The sequence below is a fragment of the Taurulus bubalis genome (assembly GCF_910589615.1).
Source record: "Taurulus bubalis genome assembly, chromosome: 7".
NCBI classification, from domain to species: Eukaryota; Metazoa; Chordata; class Actinopteri; order Perciformes; family Cottidae; genus Taurulus; species Taurulus bubalis.
Window position 1 is genome coordinate 15,146,282 of NC_136595.1, and position 23,015 is coordinate 15,169,296.

The 23,015-nt window shown below is 41.8% G+C and overlaps 1 protein-coding gene across 1 annotated transcript in view; it reads left to right on the forward strand.

The window, feature by feature from the left end:
* Positions 1-20,566, forward strand: part of mast3b (microtubule associated serine/threonine kinase 3b) — a gene marked incomplete at its 5' end in the record, with an annotated part of 32,511 nt that extends 11,945 nt beyond the window's left edge. Inside the window, 25 exons of the mRNA XM_079221123.1 lie at positions 2,779-2,851; positions 4,807-4,827; positions 5,108-5,186; positions 6,214-6,371; positions 7,627-7,702; positions 8,207-8,416; positions 10,477-10,578; positions 11,211-11,343; positions 11,614-11,672; positions 12,291-12,382; positions 13,161-13,369; positions 13,467-13,605; positions 13,901-14,033; positions 14,153-14,318; positions 14,671-14,772; positions 15,104-15,226; positions 15,451-15,563; positions 16,495-16,661; positions 16,926-17,047; positions 17,146-17,346; positions 17,557-17,783; positions 17,980-18,102; positions 18,229-18,365; positions 18,808-18,992; positions 19,134-20,566. Coding sequence (XP_079077249.1) covers positions 2,779-2,851; positions 4,807-4,827; positions 5,108-5,186; positions 6,214-6,371; positions 7,627-7,702; positions 8,207-8,416; positions 10,477-10,578; positions 11,211-11,343; positions 11,614-11,672; positions 12,291-12,382; positions 13,161-13,369; positions 13,467-13,605; positions 13,901-14,033; positions 14,153-14,318; positions 14,671-14,772; positions 15,104-15,226; positions 15,451-15,563; positions 16,495-16,661; positions 16,926-17,047; positions 17,146-17,346; positions 17,557-17,783; positions 17,980-18,102; positions 18,229-18,365; positions 18,808-18,992; positions 19,134-20,191 — 4,208 coding nt within the window. The 3' untranslated portion in view covers positions 20,192-20,566. The remainder of the gene's footprint in view (positions 1-2,778; positions 2,852-4,806; positions 4,828-5,107; positions 5,187-6,213; positions 6,372-7,626; positions 7,703-8,206; positions 8,417-10,476; positions 10,579-11,210; positions 11,344-11,613; positions 11,673-12,290; positions 12,383-13,160; positions 13,370-13,466; positions 13,606-13,900; positions 14,034-14,152; positions 14,319-14,670; positions 14,773-15,103; positions 15,227-15,450; positions 15,564-16,494; positions 16,662-16,925; positions 17,048-17,145; positions 17,347-17,556; positions 17,784-17,979; positions 18,103-18,228; positions 18,366-18,807; positions 18,993-19,133) is intronic.
* Positions 20,567-23,015: the final 2,449 nt, after the last annotated feature.

Here is a 23,015-nt window from a genome sequence, read left to right on the forward strand (position 1 = left end):
CAACAAAACACCATTCGGGTTCAGATCGGGCAAGCCGTTCCTCCCAATCACGCCCCGCCAGGTTTCTCTGTCATTGCCCACGTGAGCGTTGAAGTCTCCCAGGAGAACTATGGAGTCGGCAGGCGGCGCCCTTTCCAGGACCCCTCCCACCGACTCCAAGAAGGCCGGATACTCCGAACTGCTGTTCGGTGCATAAGCACAAACAACAGTCAGAGCTTTACTCCCTGCAACCCGTAGGCGCAGGGAGGCGACCCTCTCGTTCTCCGGGGAAAACTCCAACATAGCAGCGCTCAGCCGGGGGCTCGTGAGTATCCCCACTCCCGCCCGGCGCCTCTCACCCTGGGCAACTCCAGAAAAGGACAAAGTCCAACCCTTCTCCAGGAGCTTGGTTCCAGAGCCCATGCTGTGCGTGGAGGTGAGCCCAACTAAATCTAGCTGGTACCGCTCCACCTCCTGCACCAGCTCCGGCTCTTTCCCCGCTAGCGAGGTGACGTTCCACGTCCCTAGAGCTAGTCTATGCTGCCGGCGATCGGCCCGCCCAGGTCTCCTGCCTGGCCTGCCGCCCGGTCTGCATTGCACCCGACCCCGATAATTCTCCCCGCGGGTGGTGGGTCCACGGGGTGACTGCTGCTCCATGTTGTTTCTTCGGGCTGAGCCCGACCGGGCCCCATGGGCGAAAGCCCGGCCACCAGACGCTCGCCGACGAGCTCCCCTCCTGGGTCTGGCTCCGGGAGGGTGCCCCGGTTTCCCTTGTCCGGGCGAGGTAACTTTAGTCCGTGGGCTGCAATTCATCAGGGTTTTTTGAATCGCTCTTAGTCTGGGCTCTCCCCCGAGACCTGTTTGCCTTGGGAGACCCTACCAGGGGCTGACGCCCCGGACAACATAGCTCCCAGGATCACTGAGCCACTCAAACTCCTCCACCACGTTAAGGTGGCGATTCATTGGAGGAGCATAATCTTGCATTGAACTTGAATAACTGCAGTCATGTCTTGGCATTTACTTAACCGTTTCACTTGATTATTTTTGTTTTTGTTTTGTATTTAACTGCTCTGAAGAAACATCTTCACAGCCCATTGCATTATTTTGCTATACTGAGCGCGTTGTTAGCGATGTAGCTGGCAGCAAGTGGTTATTGGGGAAACCGGTCTGACAGCTTTTGTTATTCAAGCTTAGCAAGATGGACTCATCTGTGCTCTTCTGCGTGCCCATACTGCATAAGAACAAATTTAGATATTGTTTAATCAGTCCGGACCAGTGTCGGTATTTGATTCTGGTACTGGCATGCCCATTTTTTTTGTGTATGTGCCTTGTTTAAATGGCTTTTTTCATACCTGCAGATTAAATTGTGAGCTTCACACAGATTTTATGTTAACACACACTCGGTACTAGAACTTGTCAGATATTCAAATTTCACAGTTATTTAAGATTAGATTTTGGCAGTAAGGATTGTTTGATTAATTACATCAAATGAAGTTGCAAGTAAACATTACACTGTTTCACATGAGTCATGAAGCATACTGTTTCAGCTCCTCATGATGATATTTGTACGCTGGAGGGCACCTTGCCTTACCGCATGCTCACTAATACAAGATTAAGCTTGTTCAACGCTAAGTATTAAGCTGCACAACAGCATCTGGATGACACAGAATATTTAGATGTATTCAGATGACATGGAGCTAGGGCTGGGCGATATGGTTTATAGTTATATCTCAGTATTTCTTTGGCTATGCCCCGATATACAATATATATCGTATTGTTTTTGCACACATTTCATATTAACTGTATGATAAAACTTTTTTATGCAGATGATCATTACCAGTAAATTGACCTGAACACGGTGGTGTACTGCCATTTTGAAGTCAGGTTGAACTTTGAAAATGGGTTCTTAAATTTGACAAATTTTTCACACAATTCCGATTTAAACATTTTCTCAGTGGAGAATTGTTTTGTGTTAGTCGGTCAGGGTTACAGGACACAGAGTGAAACCGAGGAAAGAACAGAAAGAGAGGGATTTTAATGTATTTACTGCAGATGGGGAAATTATTGTTCACGAAGAAAGGTGCAATTAACGCCCAAAACACCAAGCGTGCGGTCGCTCTGAGCTTGGTGAGCGGCGGCAATTTGCTTCTGGGCCTCTGCAGAACATCTGGACCGTCTGCATTGCTTCATGTTGCCAAAGGAAACAGTTTAAAACTTTTTTTTGGACTTGTAGATGTTCAGAATAAATATCTGATTGAAGAAATATAAGTACAGAAAGCATTAGGATGGTTGAGTGTCTAAATAGTTGTCTTTAGCTTTCTGAATCAACAATGGCACAGAAAGTTTAGAGCCCTTAATGCCATGAAGCAGCTGCACTCTATGAAAAGAGTTTTGCTCAAGAGCTACTCATACCAGCAGTATGTGGATGTGCTCCCTTTTTGAACTCAATCATGCCGAGGCTTATCTAATCACAGAGTGCAGTCAGGCTCTAATTAGGTCTCTCTTGTGTTGTAAGTGGTACTACTCAACCACTTGCATGTAAATGAACCACAGTCTCTCGTGTACCTAGACATACAGACTCTGGTGAGGCCAAACTGGACTCGGCTTCGCCCTGAATTAAGACGTTTCGGGTGCTGGTTAATGCTGCCCGGTTTTGCAGTAATTGAGGGTTCCTGCATAGGCATGATGTCATCATTTCCAGAACATTTCCACCATGTGGTTTTCTCTTCTCTATTTTCATGAGTTTGTAATTACAGTTATGAATAGTACCGGAAGTAACTTTGTCTTTTACTTTTTCAGCTGCGAGCAGCCCTCTGGACAGCCCTCGAAATGTGTCGACCAGTGCCTGCCTCAACTTCCCATTTGCCCGAAGGTATGCCAGCACTGCTCACTTGAATTATTTCCCCTTGGGAGCAATATATTTGTTTTTGTCATTAAGTGGGGCTGAGGGGTGATCCTGACTTTTTCCCCACTCAAACAATTAATAACACTTTAGATACATATGGAACTTTAGAGTAACTAGGAATGTCAACAGGCTCTGTTTAATTGGTTAGGCTGCCGTAGAAAATGTATGGAAATAATTATTTGGAAATATATCATCGAATAGTGTTTCTAGTTTCCTAGAGACATCTATAAAACATGGTTTACTTGCCCTATAAAAAAAATGTGTTGTGCCCTTTTTATATATATATATATATATATATATATATAGAAAATTGCTTAAAATAAAGTATTACCTTTTATAGAACGAAAGAGATTTTAAAAGGATTGTAATTGAAGACTCATGATGTTTTGCAGAATACTTAAATTTACATTTTCACATACAACATTTCCGGAGTTGGTTTATCAAATCCTGTTAATGAGTTGTTAAAGTTACATTAACTACTGTCCGATTTGATTCTACAGTCAATGTAACTATTGTTTACAAATTATTGATCATTGAACCCTTATTGTACCAAATATACATTTAAATAACCTTACTCTGAGGGCTTCCTATTCGCTGTGTGCGTGTCGAAGCAGATGCAGAGAAACAGCAGTAAGGAGGCTGACTCAGCCTGGAGCGTTCTCACCTTCCTCTGTCTGCCAAGTCTCCTCCTCAGCAGGATGAGTGCAGTTAGATAGAGGGTACCCCCGAAGCCCGCTCGCATCCTTCAACCTGTTTCCCATGGCAACAGGCTCTTCTCGCTCAAGGCATGTGTAGCCTACAAGTGAGACGGCACCTTGAAGACACCTGGGAACAGTTGTTAAAAACTCATGAGCGGTTCAGGTGCTTTGTCCTAAAGTACGTTGGCAACAAGAGAGAAAAACGACACCTTTTGTGAAAAGCAGCGTAAAGCACATCATCCAGTAGAGTACCATCAACTGAAAATCAACCTATGATTAAACCTTGAATTATTTTTGACTTGACAAGAAACATTCAAAGGTCTATCTGTGGACCTACTAATACGTTCACATCTAATTCTACATGTTAACATATGATCATTGTGCTGAAGAAATAAGAATATTTTGGCCTCAAACTTCTTGCATCCATCATCTGCAGTGCTGAAGTAATAAAAACGAAAAAGCCCTGTAGAACAGGCAGTGTTCATTGCTGCTTGAAATCAGGCTTTCTTAATAAATTTGATATGTCAGTGTTTAATGAGGCTTTTCAGGTGAAATTTATAACTGAACTGAACCCATATAAATAATGTAAGTAGATCATTGTGTAAACGGTTAAGATGCAGTTCCAGCTTTTTACGCCTTAATTGATTGAAGTGGCTTTTAAGCCACACTGTGAAGTTGTCCAGGTTTATTTAACATCACTCCTTTTTAAGTTGTTGCTTATTCTCACAGCAAATGGGTTTAATTCTGAATGTCATGGCGCTGTTGAAACCCTGTAAAAGATCAGTTGTTGCAGATAATGGATGGAGGGCACTGTTGATGCTGTGCTTTGTGAAATAACTTCATTGTTTCCTCTGCCTGCAAACAACATGCCAAATGTTATAACGCATAACCTTTAGCTGTTTTTTCACTTCACTTTTGTTGTGTTGTATATTGTTTGCTGTTGCAAAATCCAAACTGGAGAGAAGATTCTTTCTCTCGTAAAGCTTTCAAGTCTAGATTTGTCTCTGTTATGTAAACTACATCCTCAAATTAATTTAGTTTGCTTGCTGGCTTGCTTGTATCTGGGCAAATGAAAACTGGCAAGGAGAGCAACATTGTCAGTACTAATCCCTCAGCTGAATGCCAGGGGTCACAGGATCACTTGCGCAAGATTCCCAAAACTCACTGAAACTCTTTTTTTTTTTTTGCTTCTCTCTTTTCTCTTTGTTGCTGTTGTGATCTCAGTCACTTTGCTCGCGCTGACAGGTAGATTAATTTAATATTCTTTCCCTCTGTCTGTTGGCTTTTAAAGCTTGTGTTTAATATTTTTCTCCTAGAAAATGTCTCCTTTATGTGAAGGTATCGCTTGCTTAAAGAGCTGCTTGAAATCAAATGAGGACACCAAATAATGTTGTTTATGATTTGGATAAAAGGACTTTCATTTCATGCTCTTGTAGTCAGAGGACTCCTATGTCGCCTGTTATAAAATGCTAACTAATGCCAATGCTGCTGAGGCTTATGTAACATGCATGTCTGTTTCTATCAGAGCGGAGGGCCGGAGATGGTCCCTGGCATCCCTCCCCTCCTCTGGCTATGGAACCAACCCGCCGAGCTCCACTGTCTCGGTAAGTCATCCCAAAACATGTCACCAGACGCTGGCTGCCCGGGCGATTCTAACACTGCGCTCAGTCTAAATAGCACGATCGTTTATGCAATAAGGGACAGCGAATGCCAAGTCCGCCATGACAAACTGCTAATTGTTTTCCTCCATCATCTGCTTGAATTAGTAATTTTCTCAGTCTGTGGAACTCGATGTTACAAGTATTACTCAGTCTGTGTGTATGCATGTCAATGAGGAGATGAAGTGAAGTGTTTGTTCCCTCGCAGTTATAGTTACTAGATTCAATACTTAAAGTAACATTATTTTATGACCGCACAACAACCTCACAACACGTTTGTCACATTACAGAGAGCTTTAAAAAAAATGATTTCTTCACATTAACTTGGCCTTAAATCTGATTGTTTTGTTTAGTATTTTGAAAAGCTTATATCCTGAATTACTTTATGCTTTTTGGGAGGATAAATGTCAAAATATACATGTTTTTCAGAGCAGAATTTTACTCAAAGTATGGTAAACATTTAAATGAACCGTTTGCAGTGGGGAGAGTGTTTACTGGGTCTGGTTGAAAGTCTGCGATGTGCAGCTATTGTAAAGAAGTTTATAGGCTCGACCCTTTGGCTGTCCCAGACGTCAGTGGGGACAATAGGGCTCTTCAGTGGCCCTCACTGCCCTCTTTGTACTGTGGCATTGGAAGGAGACTTCACAGATGCCGTCCCTCTCACCCTCTTATTCAGGACACATGGGCCTCAAAGTTTAACAGAGTGCTGGCAATGTACACCACGTCCCGTCCAGTTTGAAAGAGTTTACTCTCTGCCTCAGAAGACATTAAGAATGACTTGTTTCTGGAAATAACGATGCCACTTTTGGCCTCATCATTGTTTCCATCATTATTGGAAGAAATGCTTTAATTATTGACCCGAGAAGTGTTTAGGTCATCTATTCTAGGAATGATGAAGGTGAAGATTTTAACTTGTTAAATGTAGACATGAAATACACTCTCTCAACTAATGGATCCTTCTTTGTCTCTGCAGTCCTCCTCGTCCTCCCAGGAGCGCCTTCACCAGCTTCCCTACCAGCCGACTCCAGATGAGCTGCACTTCCTCTTCAAACACTTCCGCAGCACAGACAGCATGACCGATGAGGATGGGCGGCACTCAACCCTCATACGACCTCGATCTCGGAGTCTCAGGTAGCTGATCCTGATTTCACCTGGCAATGAAATGAGTCTCGGCGGCAAAAAAGTATTCTTGCGTCATAGATCCCCTCTAAGAAAGGGGAAGTGTTAGTGGATTACATTTGTGGTGACCATTTTATATATTTCCTTTAAAAACACTTGTTTTACCACCCATTCTGAATCAGGTCTATACATCTGTTTCATATTGTTTCTTGGCCCGTCATTGAACAAACCATTCATATTTTATACAGATTAAATGCAGTAATCCTTCCTGAGAGATTGTTGCAGAAAACAACATTTTAGATTGAACATTGAACAACGACTGTATGTTTTGCACTGTTCATGAGGTTTTGGGTGTCGTTTAGTACTGGTAGCCTGTTGGATGTCAACAAGTCTGTGGTTCAGTATGACAATGAAAAATTCACAAGCAAACATGGCATTTGGCGTCTGAAGTGCCTCTGATGGATTACATTCCTGTTGGCCGGCAGGCGGGTGGAGATCTGACTGCCGAGCTGTGTGCTTTTGACAACTTTTGTCTGTTGGCTCTGCTCTGTGCTGTTTGTGCGATGCCTGAGTGCGCTGTGTTCTGGCACCATGGTGTGCAGTGCGTGGGCATGCTAGCTAACAGAGCGCCTCAGGGATCTCGCTGCTGAACTGTAGTCAAGGGGTGGGGGTGGTTTCGGGGCTGATGCAGAGAGCCACAGTGAGCTGCAGCAGTGTGTGTTGGGCAGCAGCCATCTAGTCTAACAGAGGTGTCTTTCATGACAAGAAATGGCTTATGGATCCTGTTTGCATGCGATAGGGTTTCCCACCATCTGTTCTGTGTGATGCTTCATCAAGCAAGGTTTAAAAAATGTTTTAATACATCAGTCTCATCGGCCTAAATACTGAAGTGGTGTTGCAGTAAATAACTAATTGAGGGATGTTGATGATTCACACTGTTTGGCCAGAAGAAACCTGCTGTTAGTGTAGAAACATTAAAACCTGACATTGAAATCTACTCCGATTGTAGCTTTACCACCTTAAGAGTTGCTGACTCAAATGTCGACGTTGACCTCAAACCTTCAGACCTTCAGTCAAACCAAATTTGGGATTTTAGAGTCCATGTGTATTTGTTGGGGTGGGCTGAACTGAATGGACTTTTGATCGTCTCTAGATAACTGATAGCCTCGTTGACTTCACCACTTTCACACTCCATTCTAGCTTAGTGGAGAGTTGTATTTGTTGATCAATTAAAATATACTCATCCGTGGTTTTGTTTCTGTTGCAGCCCCGGGCGATCAAGTGTCTCCTTCGATAATGAGATCGTCATGATGAACCATGTTTACAGAGAACGTTTTCCAAAGGTACATACAAGAACACTGTTGAGCATTTGTGTAGCAAAGACATTGTACATTGCTCTTTTTCCCAATATATTGCACACTCCCACCTTAACAAAACAAAGTTTGATTATAAATCCACCTGAAAGATATACTCAAGTCATAGTGAAATCTGAAGTGTCTTGAAACTCAAACTCAAATCAGAGTATTTTGAAAGCCACAATAATCAGCAGAAGTCTGTCATGTTGAATTTCGGTTAATGATCCAGCAACAGAAGTATTAGTCAAAGTCAGTTTTATTGTCACTTCCTCCATTTGTGCAAACATACAGAAGACCTGAAATTATATTTCTCTACTGTATAGACAACATATAAACATAGTGCAAAAACATATAAACAAAAACAGTTAAAGTAAGAACAGTTAAAAGAAAAATATATATAAATGGACATTATTATTATTTGATGCTGCAGGGAGTAAAAACCTTTAGTACTGGTCCTTTTTAATTGTCTGTTTGTGCTTGTCCTCCCTGCAGGCCACAGCCCAGATGGAGGAGCGCTTGTTTGAGATTATCACCCACTGCTCTCCAGACAGCTCCCTCCCGCTGGCTGACGGGGTGCTGGGCTTCATCCAGCACCAGTTGGTCGAGCTGGTTAGAGACTGTCTGGACAAGTCCCAGACGGGCCTGGTTACTTCCCGCTACTTTGCTGAGCTGCAGGAGAAGTTGGAGAAGCTGCTGCACGAGGTGGGGAAACAGCTAATTGATTTGGGTCCAGCTGGACTGATGTAGTAATCATATGGGTCAAGTAGTTTCTGCTTTTCAAAAAAAGAATATATAACTTAATTGTAAGCTCCAGCTTTAAGCATCAGCTGATGAGCTGCTGCTCATGAACTCTTCGTCTCTGGACCCACAGACGTGATGAAGTTATGAAAGGGGATTGTTTGAGCTTGGGGGGAAAATGTGCCATCGGGCACGTCACTCAATAACCGTCTGATAGCTAAAGGCACACAAAAATGATCTGCTTGTGGAAATTGTCAGTAATGGTGAGAGGTGCTTTTGTCACAGATCTTATCTGTGTTGTGAAAAATGTTAGTTTCTATAGCAACCTCTTCCCCTGTTCCTCGTCTCGCTGTCAGACAGAAGGCATGGCCGACTCCAGCTGAACTGATAAGTCTGTTCCCATGCAGTGGAACAAATGTTGTCGTACACGCACTCAAACCTCAAAGCTCACTTTGTGTGCTAAGCCGCTTTGTTTAAAACATTTATGATACATTTTCAGTCATCTAAATTCTCCGTGGCTCTTAATTTGTTGTTTGATATATGTGTATATATACCAATTGGCTACTTTCAGTTAGTAAAAGCTGAGCATTGAACGTTTGAACATTCTTGTTTCATACACTTATTATCTGGTAACTCACGCCTGAGGAATGTCCTCTGGTGTACAGAAAGTGACCATTTTTTGCAGCAAAGATTGAAAATACAAAACAATCTTTTGTGACTGCCTCCCTATCTTTGTAACAGAATTAGGGTTATGAAAAACAACATTTTGCTAGTCTACAGGGGATTTTTATTTCTTTGTCAACCTCCGGCCATTACCTACATGCCTGTTACCTCTGCTGTTTTTCTCTAGCCTGAAACAGCTCTACTGTTTGACCTTTACATCACACAGTTTGTAATTAGCGGAATGACTTTCTCTTTGTTCCAATGAACATGAATGTAGAAGAGCAGCAATTCTTGCTAACTGTTTGTAAACACAGCATTCAAAGTTGGCCGCTTCCCTTCGATTGAGCTTGAGAGTGAATGAAGAGTGAGTGGCGTTAGCGAGAACAAAGCAGTGAATCTATTCTCTGATCGTTTCACAGCGGTTACTTTCTAAAAGAAACATCTTGAACAAAGCAAAATAAGAAGAAAAGAGAAAATATTTTTTTCTTTGTAGAATGACAGGAAGGAGTTGCATGCTGCATTATGCTATGCGAAGCTAACTTTGTGCTGACTTATTTTTAACAGACAGGAGAGGGAAGTATTGATCCTATCATGGTCCAGGCTGTACATGCTCATGACTTGGACACAAATCCATAGTATGCCAAGTAGCCAGTGTTTTACTAGTACACTGCCACTCCAGTCCTGAACAAAGGCCGCGGATGATTCATTGAGACGACTCCCACCCAGTTATTATTCTAATATTTTCTCTTAGAATAAGGTGATGTCTTCTCTGAGGCATTTCTGTCAGCAGGCATCTGCTTTGAACACAGTCTTTTTAAATGTTTTTATATTTCCTGTTTCAGAACAAAGCAGTGCTTCTGCTACAATCTTTTTTTCAGGGGTGGAAAGTGTGTTTCCCCTCTTTGATCAATTCATTTCCACTGACACCACTAAGCCATGATGGCAAAGGTGGTTTGCATCTCTTTTGTTACAACCTGTTTTATTAGCATAAATACAAATATACACAGTGATGTAGTGAATCCTTTATTATAGATGCCATTATTTATCCCATATCTCGAAATTTGCCAACATGGAAATGACAAATTACAAATATGTATTATTAACAGTTTTATTTTAATTCCACAATGCAGCAAGTTGTGCAGGAACTAAAGAGTGCAAAGTTTTACGCGGCCCCATATTTTGTTGGAAATGTTTTCATATCTAACTTTTTCCAACATCACCTCTCTATTAATCTATGCTTGTTTTTTCTGTTTTTAAAGTATGGATTTGAATCTCTGTAGTTTTATGTATATTTATATTTTGTGAAAAGCTAGTAAATAAACTTGTCATTTTCATCCCCCTTCTTCCATACTGTTTGTCAGGCCTATGAGAAGTCTGAAAGCGAGGAGGTAACCGTCATCATCCAGCTGGTGAGGAAGATCCTCATCATAATCTCACGGCCAGCACGGCTCCTGGAGTGTCTGGTAAGCTGAGGAGAAAATCTCCCCTTGATTGAAAATAAGATTACTGTGACTCAAACAAGTAAAAGTCAGTTCACAATAAAGTATGACTGAAATGAGGTGCTGACCTTAATTCTCTTAGAAAGTGGACATACAGCTGATCTTTGAAAGGAAGACAACATTACTAAACGTGAACTATGCTTCCCCGTCAGTAGATACATGTTCCAAATTAAACTGTTGTCATTGAGTTATATGGATAAGCCAAAAGTAATTTGGCCATTGTCTTTGCAAAAACCATATTGTTGAGCTCTTAAATCTTTTCAATGCTTTGAGCATCACAAGAAATAACCCAAAATGATCTGCATGTTTAACCACCACTCAAGTCTATTTTGTCTCTGGGTGATTTATATGGTTAATTAACTTCATCACAAAGACAAACCCAGTATATCAACTGCATTTAAATGGCGTTTTATTTTTAATTTCCTCTGTATATTGATAGTTGGAAAAGCTCAATTAAATTGGTGTCCGGTTTAAACAGGGATAGGCCCAACCAGTCGAAAAACCTGTGATTATTGAAATTACCATTATCTAATGCCACAAAACCTCTTGATACTTTGATTTAAACTTCATTAATGAGACTTGGATGCTGTTGACAGGAGTTTGACCCGGAAGAGTTTTATCACTTACTCGAGGCAGCAGAGGGCCACGCCAAAGTCGGCCAGGGAATCAAGACGGACATCCCGCGCTACATCATCAGCCAGCTGGGTCTGACGCGAGACCCATTAGAGGGTAAAGTAGTTCTCTGCCATAACGTGAAGTCTTACACTTTGTTCACACTTCCGTAGCTAGAAATTCAGGTTCATTCAGTTCAAGAACTTTTGTAAGTTTTACTTTGTCATCAAAAACCTATAGGAACCAGTGTCTGTGCCGCTAGAGAACATTTATAATGACAACCTACAGGTGGTTTAACTGTTTACCGAAAATGTCCTAACTATGTGTGAAGAATTGAAGATTATTTTCAGTAATATTAACCCCTGTCTTTATCTCTGTTCTTTTTAGAGTTTGAACAGTATGATGCCAGTCCTTCAGTGGCAGGAGAACCAGGTGCTAATGTGGAGGTAAACTTTCACTTTGATTATTACTGACTACCTGTTTGTGTGGACAGCATTTTATATATATATATATATATATATATATATATATATATATATATATATATATATATATATATATATATATATATATATATATATATATATATATATATATATATATTCAAGATTAGAAGTTAAGAGTAGATGCACTCAACCCATATTTTCTTCTTCCATATGTTCCAAAATAGTTTTTTAGCCACCACTAATTTTCTGTGACCTATTTTAGTGTGGAAGGATACTATAAGTATTTTTAAATCGCAGTGTTTTTTTCTCCTGAAAGCTGAGATGTGTTTATGGTGAAAGTAGATCTTAAAATTGCTATGAAATCTGTCACTGCAAATTATTTATATTGCCCCAAATTCGTATAGAAATGGACAAAATAGGAGAACAACTGTATGTATTTTGACTACAAGTTAGTTAACTGGAAATACTTCATGTAGCAGACTGCAGAACAGTTCCTGGAACATAAACTATACTGTAACAATGCTAATCATCATAATAACAGTATTGCTTTTATTGTGTTGCATTTTTAACGTGCCCATAAATGGCCACTAGCATCACATTTCTGCTTCCTCTCTATAGAATAAGGCCCCACAGACGCTGACACCGACTCGAAGGAAACCTTTTGAGAGTGATTTTGAAACGATCAAACTCATCAGTAATGGAGCTTACGGGTAAGAACAAAGGGCCGTTGTTTAAGTTTTCTTTGCTCTTTGTTTATTAGTTTCCCAATACATTTGTTACTCACGTTTTATTCATTATTTTAGACTTTTACCATGTAAAAACGAGTCAAAAATGTTTAATTGAATCTATTGCATGCAAGATGTTCCAGGAAACCTTTTAATTAAGCGATAGCAACTTCATTACAATTATTCATTATGTATAATTGTCTTGTCAGAAACCTATTTCCTGCTTTTGATCAAACATCCAAAAATATTGTTTCTTTTAAAATAATATTAGTTGAACTAAGTTTTACCCTGCAGTTGAGAGTGAGAAATGTGTAAAAGACACAAAGAAAAGTGACAATATTTGACATTTGCCAAATGTCTTACTCTTTGTCTGTGGTTGGATCATGCTGCAGCAAAGGCAATTTCATGCAGAGATATCCTATCAATGCAGTCGTGGGTTGAATTAGCATAAGATGAAGGGAATCTTAATATTCACACGTAAAAGTTACCCTTCTAGAATCTGCCAGTGGAAAATTGGCCCAAACTTCAACCCTGTGTTTGCCCATGTTTTCAATGAGAATATCCCTTAAAGTTTGCTTGAAGCCCTTTTCCTGTTAATTGGGACCAGAATGAGCTGGAAAGTGTTGCGGGTGAGAGAGAAGCCTGGGTCGGCCTGCTGAACCTGCTGCCACCGCGACCCGACCCCGGATAAACGGCTGAAAATGGATGGATGGATGGATTGGGAATAATTGTGTCCTCATGTGGTTCATGTTGTTTTTTACAGGGCTGTGTATCTGGTCCGTCACAAAGAGACCCGCCAACGGTTTGCCATGAAAAAGATAAATCGGCAGAATCTGGTCCTGAGGAACCAGATCCAGCAGGCTTTTGTGGAGCGAGACATCCTGACTTTTGCAGAGAACCCCTTTGTTGTCTCTATGTTCTGCTCTTTTGAGACACGACGTCACCTCTGCATGGTCATGGAGTATGTGGAAGGTAAAGTAGAAAAATAATAATGTAGAACTATTAATAATTAATCCAGGCAACAAAAGTATAAATTATCACAATGCTTATGTTTTTCTGTTCCATGAAGGTGGAGATTGTGCCAACCTGCTCAAGAACATGGGCCCACTGCCTGTAGAAATGACACGGTTGTACTTTGCTGAAACAGTCCTGGCCTTGGAGTACCTCCACAACTATGGTATTGTGCACCGGGATCTCAAACCTGACAAGTGAGAACACAAACCAACTTTACTCCTGTTGTAGGGTTATAACAAGGACCAGCACTTTATGTGCTGGCTTCTCATTTGGAAATGTATGAGTATGACCCAGTATTCTTGCTTTAAACATAATTTACTGACTAAACCGACATAATCTGATCTGTGATAAGACTCCAAAAAAGGTCTTTCAATCCAGGTTCTTGCATTTGCTTGCAAAATTAATTGAAAGTATTGGCTATTCAGAAGTAAACTACATCAGGGGAAAATGTCTCTTGTTGATCATGGATTGTCTTTTTCCTCCCAACAGTTTGTTGATAACATCCATGGGCCACATCAAGCTGACGGACTTTGGCCTGTCTAAAATTGGCCTGATGAACATGACCACCAATCTGTACGAGGGTCACATGGAGAAAGACACTAGAGAGTTTATCGACAAACAGGTAAACCTGGTTGGACAGAAAAAACAAATCATAGTTTTCCATGTAATACAAGTAACTCCACTGATTATGGAAGCAGTTGTTTCCCCCCCAAACTCACCTGTGTTGATATGCTTGTGCAGGTGTGTGGCACTCCGGAGTACATTGCCCCTGAGGTGATCCTCAGGCAAGGCTATGGGAAGCCAGTAGACTGGTGGGCGATGGGGGTCATCCTCTATGAATTCCTGGTCGGCTGCGTTCCATTTTTTGGAGATACTCCTGAAGAGCTTTTTGGACAAGTTGTCAGTGGTGAGTGCTGAAATCAATCATTAGAATAAATAGTAATAGACTTTGGACTTAATTGTGACAACGAGTTGTTTCCAACTCTGGAAGAAATAGAAGTCTCTTATTTTCTAATTTTGTCACAAACAAAATTATAAGTATAAATTCACACCTTTTGCATACTTTTTTTTTAAATTGCAAAAGTCATGTTTGTCAAAAGCCAAAATAAGGACACCATTTAGTGTCAGTTGACTGTTTTAAGTACTAAAAACTGGGCTTTCATTTCATATATTGCACCATCAGAAGCTATGTTGTCATTATTTTGTGACTGTATTTGTTGTGATTTATCTAGCTTGTTTTTTTTTGTTTGTTCTTGCAGATGATATCATTTGGCCAGAAGGAGATGATGCATTACCGTTTGAAGCCCTGGATCTGATCACCCGCTTGCTCAGACAGAGTCCTTTAGACCGACTTGGAACTGGTACTGCTCAGATTACTGCTGATTAACGCATGAAAAAGCTGCCGATGGTGTTTGATACAGGCTGATATTGAACAATTAGGATATTTTACTTCAATACAAAGCAGGAGAAACATTGAAATGGGGACTTTCTACTAAATACAATTGTATTAATAAAGCACATAGAGTACATGTAAGAATGTATAATTCCCCTTAGATTTTGGGATATATATATTTATTTATTTATTTATTTATTTTAGACCTTGTATTAAATACATGTTGCCTCTTGATTGTCATTGAAGTCCCAATTTCTTGAAACTTAATATTTGATTTGCTGTGAAATGTGTGGTTGTAGGCGGAGCCTCAGAAGTCAAGCAGCACACATTCTTCCTGGGTTTGGACTGGAATGGACTCCTGAGGCAGAAAGCTGAATTCATCCCTCAGCTGGAGGCGGAGGACGACACAAGCTACTTTGACAGTAGGTCACATCCTGACTAGTCTCAAAGAATGGGTTTTCTCCCACATTAAACCAAAATACTGTGTCTTCTAGTGTCACAGCAAAGAACAGCATGTATAGTCCTCTATTGTGACGCACACATGTGTCACAGTTGACAAATGGCAATTCTACAGACCAGGTTCTCTATTTTCTAAAAAACAGTTTTCTCTGAAATTCTGATTGTCTTTTCCTGTTCCTGTTTTCAGCTCGGTCAGAGCGTTACCATCATTTGGCGTCTGACGAAGATGAGGAAACCAATGATGAAGAGTCTTCCTTGGAAATCAGACAGTTTTCTTCCTGGTCGCATCGCTTCAGCAAGGTAAGGGCCTCGTGTTGTAGTACAAGAGCTTTGGAGGTTCAAAAAGTGGTCAGCCTTGGTACGGAATAAACTTCCAGCTATATATCTATGGATATTTAAAATGTTAACTGTGTTAAAGCTACTAGTAACTAAGTTACTTAAAGCTACTATGAGGAACTTATCTTTTGTGTATATTTTGGAGGTCCCTGTGGATGAAAGCGGTTTCTGAGCACCAATTCTTGCACAGTCCTGGTTCTGGTTCTTCCATGCCTTCCTTCTCTCCAGTGGGATTTATCATTAGTTTGCATGAATTTGTCTGATTTCACGTGGAATTGGACCCAGTGGCACTGATGACAAGCATTAAGATTTGCTTTATTTAAATCAGCCATCTTCTGGCTGATTTACTTCAGGGCGACTGGCTCAGTGGTGAGCAGGGTCATCCTTCAATCAGAGGATCGGCGGTTTGATCCCCGGCTCCGCTAGCCCTTGTCGATGTGTCCTTGAGCAAGACACTTAACCCTAAATTGCTCCTGTGGCTATGCCTACGGTGTATGAATGTTAGATAGTCCTGATGTGGCACCTTGCATGGTAGCTCCTCATCAGTGGGTGAACGATTCCTATGTAAAGCGTCTTCGAGTGTTCAGAAAAGCGCTATATAAAATGTAAGTATTATTACTTATGTAGGTTATATAATGGCATCAATATAACTTTTCTTAACCAGTTAAAAGTTCCTCAATAACTTTAAGGATGTCAATATTTATTAAAGAAAATAATTGAAGCCCTTGTGCTGTGATGGAATTGAGTAAAAGGTAACCATTGCCTACTGTTATGCTTTTGAATGTTTATCAAAGAGTGGAGGGTCTCTCGTGCTGCCAGACGGTGCATTACATCATTTGAAAGCTCTTCAATGCTCGTCTCTGTTTAACAACCTCTCTTCTGTTTAACCTTTCAGGTTTACAGCAGCACAGAACATCTGGCAACACCGTCCAACTTGAGCTTCTCCTCTGACCGCAGCCACAGTGAGGAGAAGGAGGACCGTGGGGACGTTGGAGGGTTGAGTTCCTCCTTGAGCCCAGCAGAGGGCAGCGGGGAGCGCAGACATGCAGGACACATGGCCAGGTAGGCAGGAGTTTCATAAGCTGCTTTAATTTCTCACAGCTTTTTTCAGTGCTTTGCGGTAATCTTAAGGCTTTTTGTTGATTTCTTCTTTATTTAGCACTTTGTTTCCATATTACATGTATAATTGCTGCATTAAAAGTAACCTGCAATATCAGCGTTCTCCTGTGTCTGTGTAAAAGCAGCAAGGAGTCAAGACAGTGTTGAGTTGTGTGATCTCTTGTACCAGTTGATTTACCCACTCAACTGGTCTTTGTCTGTTTGCAGTCTTCGCCCTCGGGCTTCCTCCAGCTCCTCCCAGTCTGAGAGGAGCACCAGTCCTCTGGTGATGAGCAGCACCCACAGCCTGGAGACGATGCCCCGCTTTGCCCTCTCCACTGATGATGAAGGTAAATCCAGACTGAATTTATATTTTTTACCTTTCTGTTCACAACATGTATCAGGCATTAAAAGTGATCATATTTGTTTTACTCTATGATACCTGCAGCTGAGGTGGTTGTGTCAAACCTTCGGAGGATCAGGATTCGCAGCAACAGCACTGGGGCCAAACACTCGTCCCCAAAGGACCCAACCGGCCCTCGGCGCTTCGGTAACCAGCTGGAGACACCGGACAGACAGAGGCTTCCCTGTGGTGGGAAGGTTCCCAAATCAGCCTCAATCTCAGCCTTGTCTCTCATCATCACTACAGGTACAGATGGTTATCATCAACACCACTTAGTTGCAATCAGAAGTAAGTAAAACGGGCCCATATTTAGGAAATAATAATGGAACTGAAACTTTTGTTGTTATTTATGCAAATACACCTAATTTATATTATAAACAAAACACCCTTTTTGCGCTAGAAAGCTGTAGATTGTTCTGTCGACATATTTATAGGAAACGTTCTTGTTTGTTTCAGATGACTTGCCTGGCGGCCTCCAACCCAGTCCCATATCCCCACGCTCTCTGTCCTCCAACCCGTCATCTCGTGACTCCTCCCCCAGCCGGGACCTGTCGCTCAGCCCTTGCAGCCTGAGGCCTCCCATTGTCATCCATACATCCGGGAAGAAGTACGGCTTCACACTGAAGGCAATCCGGGTCTACATGGGCGACAGCGATGTCTACACGGTGCATCACATGGTGTCGGTGGGTGTCACCACAAATACAAATGGTGTCCCTCTAACAAAACACACGGCTTTAACTAGTCCTGGCGTTTTAAATGTCATGTGTCCATGTCAAGTAAAGTGCTTTACTCTGTTGACAGAAAAGACGGGTATAATAAAGATGTGGTTATGTAATGCTCGACATGAACGCCTCACACTGACTGTTGTTGTTTTAACAGAGTGTGGAGGAGGGCAGCCCAGCTCACCAGGCAGGTCTCCGCACTGGTGACCTCATCACCCACGTGAACGGAGAGTCTGTCCATGGCCTGGTCCACCCTGAGATGATAGAACTGCTACTGAAGGTACAGCAACTCACTCAGACCGCTGTCCCCGGTTATCACTGTTTGATATTCCGTTACAGCTTAAGTTGCATTGTTTTGTGTTCTTAACACAAATGTATCATCTTTTGCTCCCTATGAAATGTGCAGAGTGGCAGCAAGGTGGCACTTCAGACCATAGCACTTGAGAACACGTCAATCAAAGTGGGTCCAGCTCGAAAGACCAAACACAAAGGCAAGATGGCTCGTCGCAGCAAGAAGAGCAAGAGGAGAGATAATTACGACAGGTGAGAACTCAAGCTTTGGTTATCTGTCATTCTCTGAAGTGTTGCTACTGGTTTGTTTACTTTGTGAGGTTGGTAACTGGTGAATGTTGAAAAAAGTCAGTTCTCTCTCTCCCCCCAGTGTTAAGTAGCAACTTAGTATTACTGTATTACATACACTGCGAGGTATGGTGGTTCTATTGGACTGTTTCCCTCAACATACATGTCAGTGCAGCTTTATGAACTATACTACTAATAGCAAAAACTTACATGTATTAATCAGTAGTATGTCTTTTTTTAATTCAGGATTCTTCAATTATTGTTGAGTTTGAAAGTAACAGATTCCTTAATACTCTGCAGAGCCATTAAGACACAGAATACGCCGGAGCTTAGAATCGGTGCCACTGCTCAACTCAAACTGAACTCCACAATATCACATATCTGACTCTTGTTCTTCTATCTTCAGGCGACGCAGCATCTTGAAGAAGCTGTCCAAGCAGAGCACAGTGATGCACAGCAGTCGTAGCTTCAACTCAGGCCTCCACCACTCGGTTTCCTCCAGCGAGAGTCTTCCAGGCTCCCCAACACACAGCCTCTCCCCTGGCCCTTCCACACCCTGCCGAAGCCCCGCACCCGACCATCAGGCCTTTGGTGAGCTCAGAATTATTCATGATGAAATTACATGGTTCTTGTAGTTCTTGACTCGACGAGGCTTTATATGTATTTCATTTTAAATTTCATAACGTCCAAAGAATGTGCTAAAATATTGACGGTTTTCCTTCTGCTTCCCAGACAATAACTCTCCTCAGAGCACGTCGCCTTGTTCCAGCTCTCCCAGTTCCCCCGCTGCACACATCCGGCCCAGCTCTCTCCACGGCTTAGGCTCCAAACTCAGCACGCAGCGCTACACCAAGGTGGGTCGCCGCAAGTCCACCAGTAACATCCCCCCCTCGCCTCTGGCCTGCAACTCATCCTCCACCCAGCCGCTTTCTCCACAGCGCTCTCCCTCTCCGCTGTCAAGCTTTGCCAAAACCCTTCACGGCTATCACGGCAAAACCCTGTCCCCACCTACCATAGTGAGACACATTGTCCGGCCCCGAAGTGCCGAGCCACCTCGGTCTCCTCTTCTTAAGAGGGTACAGTCGGCTGAGAAGCTGTCTGGTGTGTATCATGCTGATAAGAAGTCGTACACCCCTCGCAGGCACACGCTGGAGGTGCCGTTTTACTGTGAGGGGGACCTGCTGGGTGACTCTGAGGCAGAGGGTTCCTGTGGAGGCTCTTACATGGGAGCCGATCTCAGCAGGCTGGGGGGATACATCGGCAGCCAGAGGCTGAGGGACTCTGGACTTGACCGATCGGAGCAGCTGGTCGTGATGCGAAAGCTTAACCTGTCAGAGCGGCGAGACTCCTTTAAGAAACAGGAGGCGGTGCAGGAGGTGAGCTTTGACGAGCCGGAGGAGAAAACCAGCACCACGCTTACAGTGACACCAACAGCGCCAGGAGCCCAAACACAACTTCAGCAGCAGCAAAGGACAAACTGGATGGTCACTCGACCCCAGACCAGCGTGGAGCTGGAAGTGCCGCTGGTGAGGAGGTTCACACTGGTGCCCCAGATTGCCGTGCAGGGCTCAACAGAGAGCGAGCAGGATGAGTGGGAGCCGTGTTCAGATGGAGAGGAAACCATCGAAGCACCAGAGCTGGAGGTGGGTGTCACTTCATCTCAGCCACAACAGGCAGGACTTCCTCTTGGTGACCACAGCGGCAAGCCGGCATTAGAAACCATCTCCACTGGTCCTCAGGTTGGACCATCAACAGAGGAAACTCCACCAAAAGGGCATCTGAGAAAGTGACAACACTCCACTGAACTCATTTCAACTGCTCATATCTTTTCTTTCAAGTCTTTCAGAAGTTGTAAACTAATTTACAAATTCTGGCTGAGAAAAGTAGGAGAAGATTTTACTTGAATTTTTTATTTGTAAATATTTGCCTCAAGCAACTGCAGGCGTTCTCGTCTTATTTATTACTTTTGTCAACTATAAAGAGTTAGTAACGGGGCAAGAGGGAAGTTCTCATTGGTGGAACAGCCAAATCTCAGCATTTTTCTATCCATAAAATGTGGTTTTATGTCTTTTGACTGGACTGTTTTTTGTATAAATGTCTATTTTTTTTTTAATGAATTGTCACAGTACAGATTAGTTTGGTAATGCTTGGCGTAATTGTTGGAGGACCAAAAGGTACAGCAAGTTATTTTTTTCTGTGTCCGTTTAGATCTGAACAGTGCAGCTTCCAATGGTGTAATACTGCTATTATATTGATCTCCATAAACTTAAGAATTACATTTGGTTCACACTGTAAGCAACATGGTTGAGTCTAGTCTTTTTTTGATCAATTGTCAGTACAATAGGCTTTTTGTCTTTGCTTTGACGCTAGATGCTAGAAGAAGCCGTCAATGCTACCGAGCACTAATTAGCATGCAGGAAAAAAACTGCTGCAGTTTGATAGCTGCTTAAAACTGGGAAGCTTTACACAGCTGGAATTCTTCCACCTTGCACTCGTTAGACACCTATTCATGAAAGACACACACTGGTGTGGAAAGCATCAGCGCTGAATTATGATTTTGACGGAAGACGGATAAATAAAAAAATAGATTTGTTATCTGTGTTACTAATTTGTAAAAATGAAAATTAAGTTCTTCCATTCACTTATTCACTGTACATGTTCCTTGCAGTATGAATTTATGGTCACAGCATTGTGTGGAACCAGGCAGTGCAGGGTAATATTTTACACTGAAAGTACAATCTGTTATGGAGATGAGAGCTGACTCAAAAAGGGCATTTTGTGAGCAATCAGGTTGAGGATGAAGTCCTGAATGTTACAGATTATGTCACTCTACTTTGTTGAGACTCAATATAAATTTAGTGTGATACCATATCATAGAAATATCTCATATATATAAAAAAAAATCTTCCCACTTTTTGACATCTGTAGACACAGATTCAGCATGACTCTACACATCTGTCATATCTTGTTCTACTCAAAGCATGCAATTTGTAGGAAAAACATTGCGCAACCAAATCAAAGTCTGTCTTCTTCAAAACCCTGGAGGGAAATATCTTTTTCTTCAAAACATTACTCTATTTTTTCCTATTATAAGATGTTTTGTACCTGGAAAAGTGTTGAATCATTGCATTTTTTTGGAGTGTCTTTTCCTGAAACGGTAGGTTTCGTCTTTGTTTTTACACATGAGTATGTAAGAGACACCATGCCAACGAGATCTGTTCCTACCTAATTTACTGTGTAGTGATGTTTACACGAAGGGGAAACGTGCACTAATATATTTTGTAAGTGAATGTTAAAGGTAAATTGAAAATGGCAGAGGGAAACCCTTACATTGAATCCAAACCCAGGGCTTCTTTGAAGAAATGTTTTATGTCTTTGTATTGTACAAATATTGATGTATATTTTGATAACCAGGATGTGTATGATTCTGATGTGTTGAAGGACTTGATATGCACAATGACAATTTCAGGCACCAGGGTTTCTGGAAGTCTGACGTGAGGGAATAAGCTGTTAGTATTTTGGATGTACTTCCCAAGTTTTTAGGTATATTGTCTTATTTGTCTGTGGCTTTTGTACCAATTTTCTCCTAGTTCTAAAGCATCACAATTGCTGATGTTACTTAAGTCCCTCGTCCTCCTCAAATCTCACGACGACCTTTTACAGGATGCTTCCGTCATGTCCGTGAACCGCACGGAGAGAATATGTTGCTGAATGGCTCAGTTATTTTTGCAGTGACAGAATTGTTTACAACAAACAAATATGCTATGTACTGTACACACATTTTATATCCTGTGGCTGTATATGATGTTGCTACCCTCTTTGATACCATGAAAGAAAACAACAGTCATAGAAATAACAGCTGTTTTGTTGTTGTTCAGAGAGTAATTTAGCACCAAGCTGAGCATCATTACGTTTTACATGCACATAAGTAACTGGTTTTTGAAAATACACGTTTTCTTTGATGCAAAGGAGAAACACGGTTGTATTACCTGGGCTAAAATGAGATTAAACGAGGGTAACGACTAGATTTCTGCACCGTGTGTACTCCTGTAATATGTTTTCACATGTGTACATTTGCATGAACAATGTCATACAGGGAAAGTAATGCTGCAGATGGATGTTTTTAAAAATATCCTTACTCTAGAGGTACGTTTGTGTACAACCTGAACTTTAAACTGTACTGTAAAAGGCTCCATATTTAACGAATGCATCATAACACATCAAATACGCCAATCGTACTTCCAAAATGTTACGGGAAAACACTTTGCAGTGCATGGATACCTGATTTCCAAATATCCTGGTTTCTTATGTGGATGTAAATGTAGTCTATGCTTGATTGAGCGCTACTGGTTGAAAGCTATCCTGTTTGGCGCCTATAACCACACCCGACAGTGACGTGATAGCTGTAGGCTGCAAGGTTAAAACAAAAACAGCCACTGGAGGTCAGCGTAGATTCTCAGCTGGTGTTAAACTTACTCTTAAAGAACAAACTGTCAGGTCAAACTTCCTGTACATGTGCATGTGTTCTTGTGTGGACTTCTCTGTTCAGTGCATGCTGCATGAGACAAGCACACATCTGTAATACTTGATTGCATGGTATACCGGCGTTGTAGC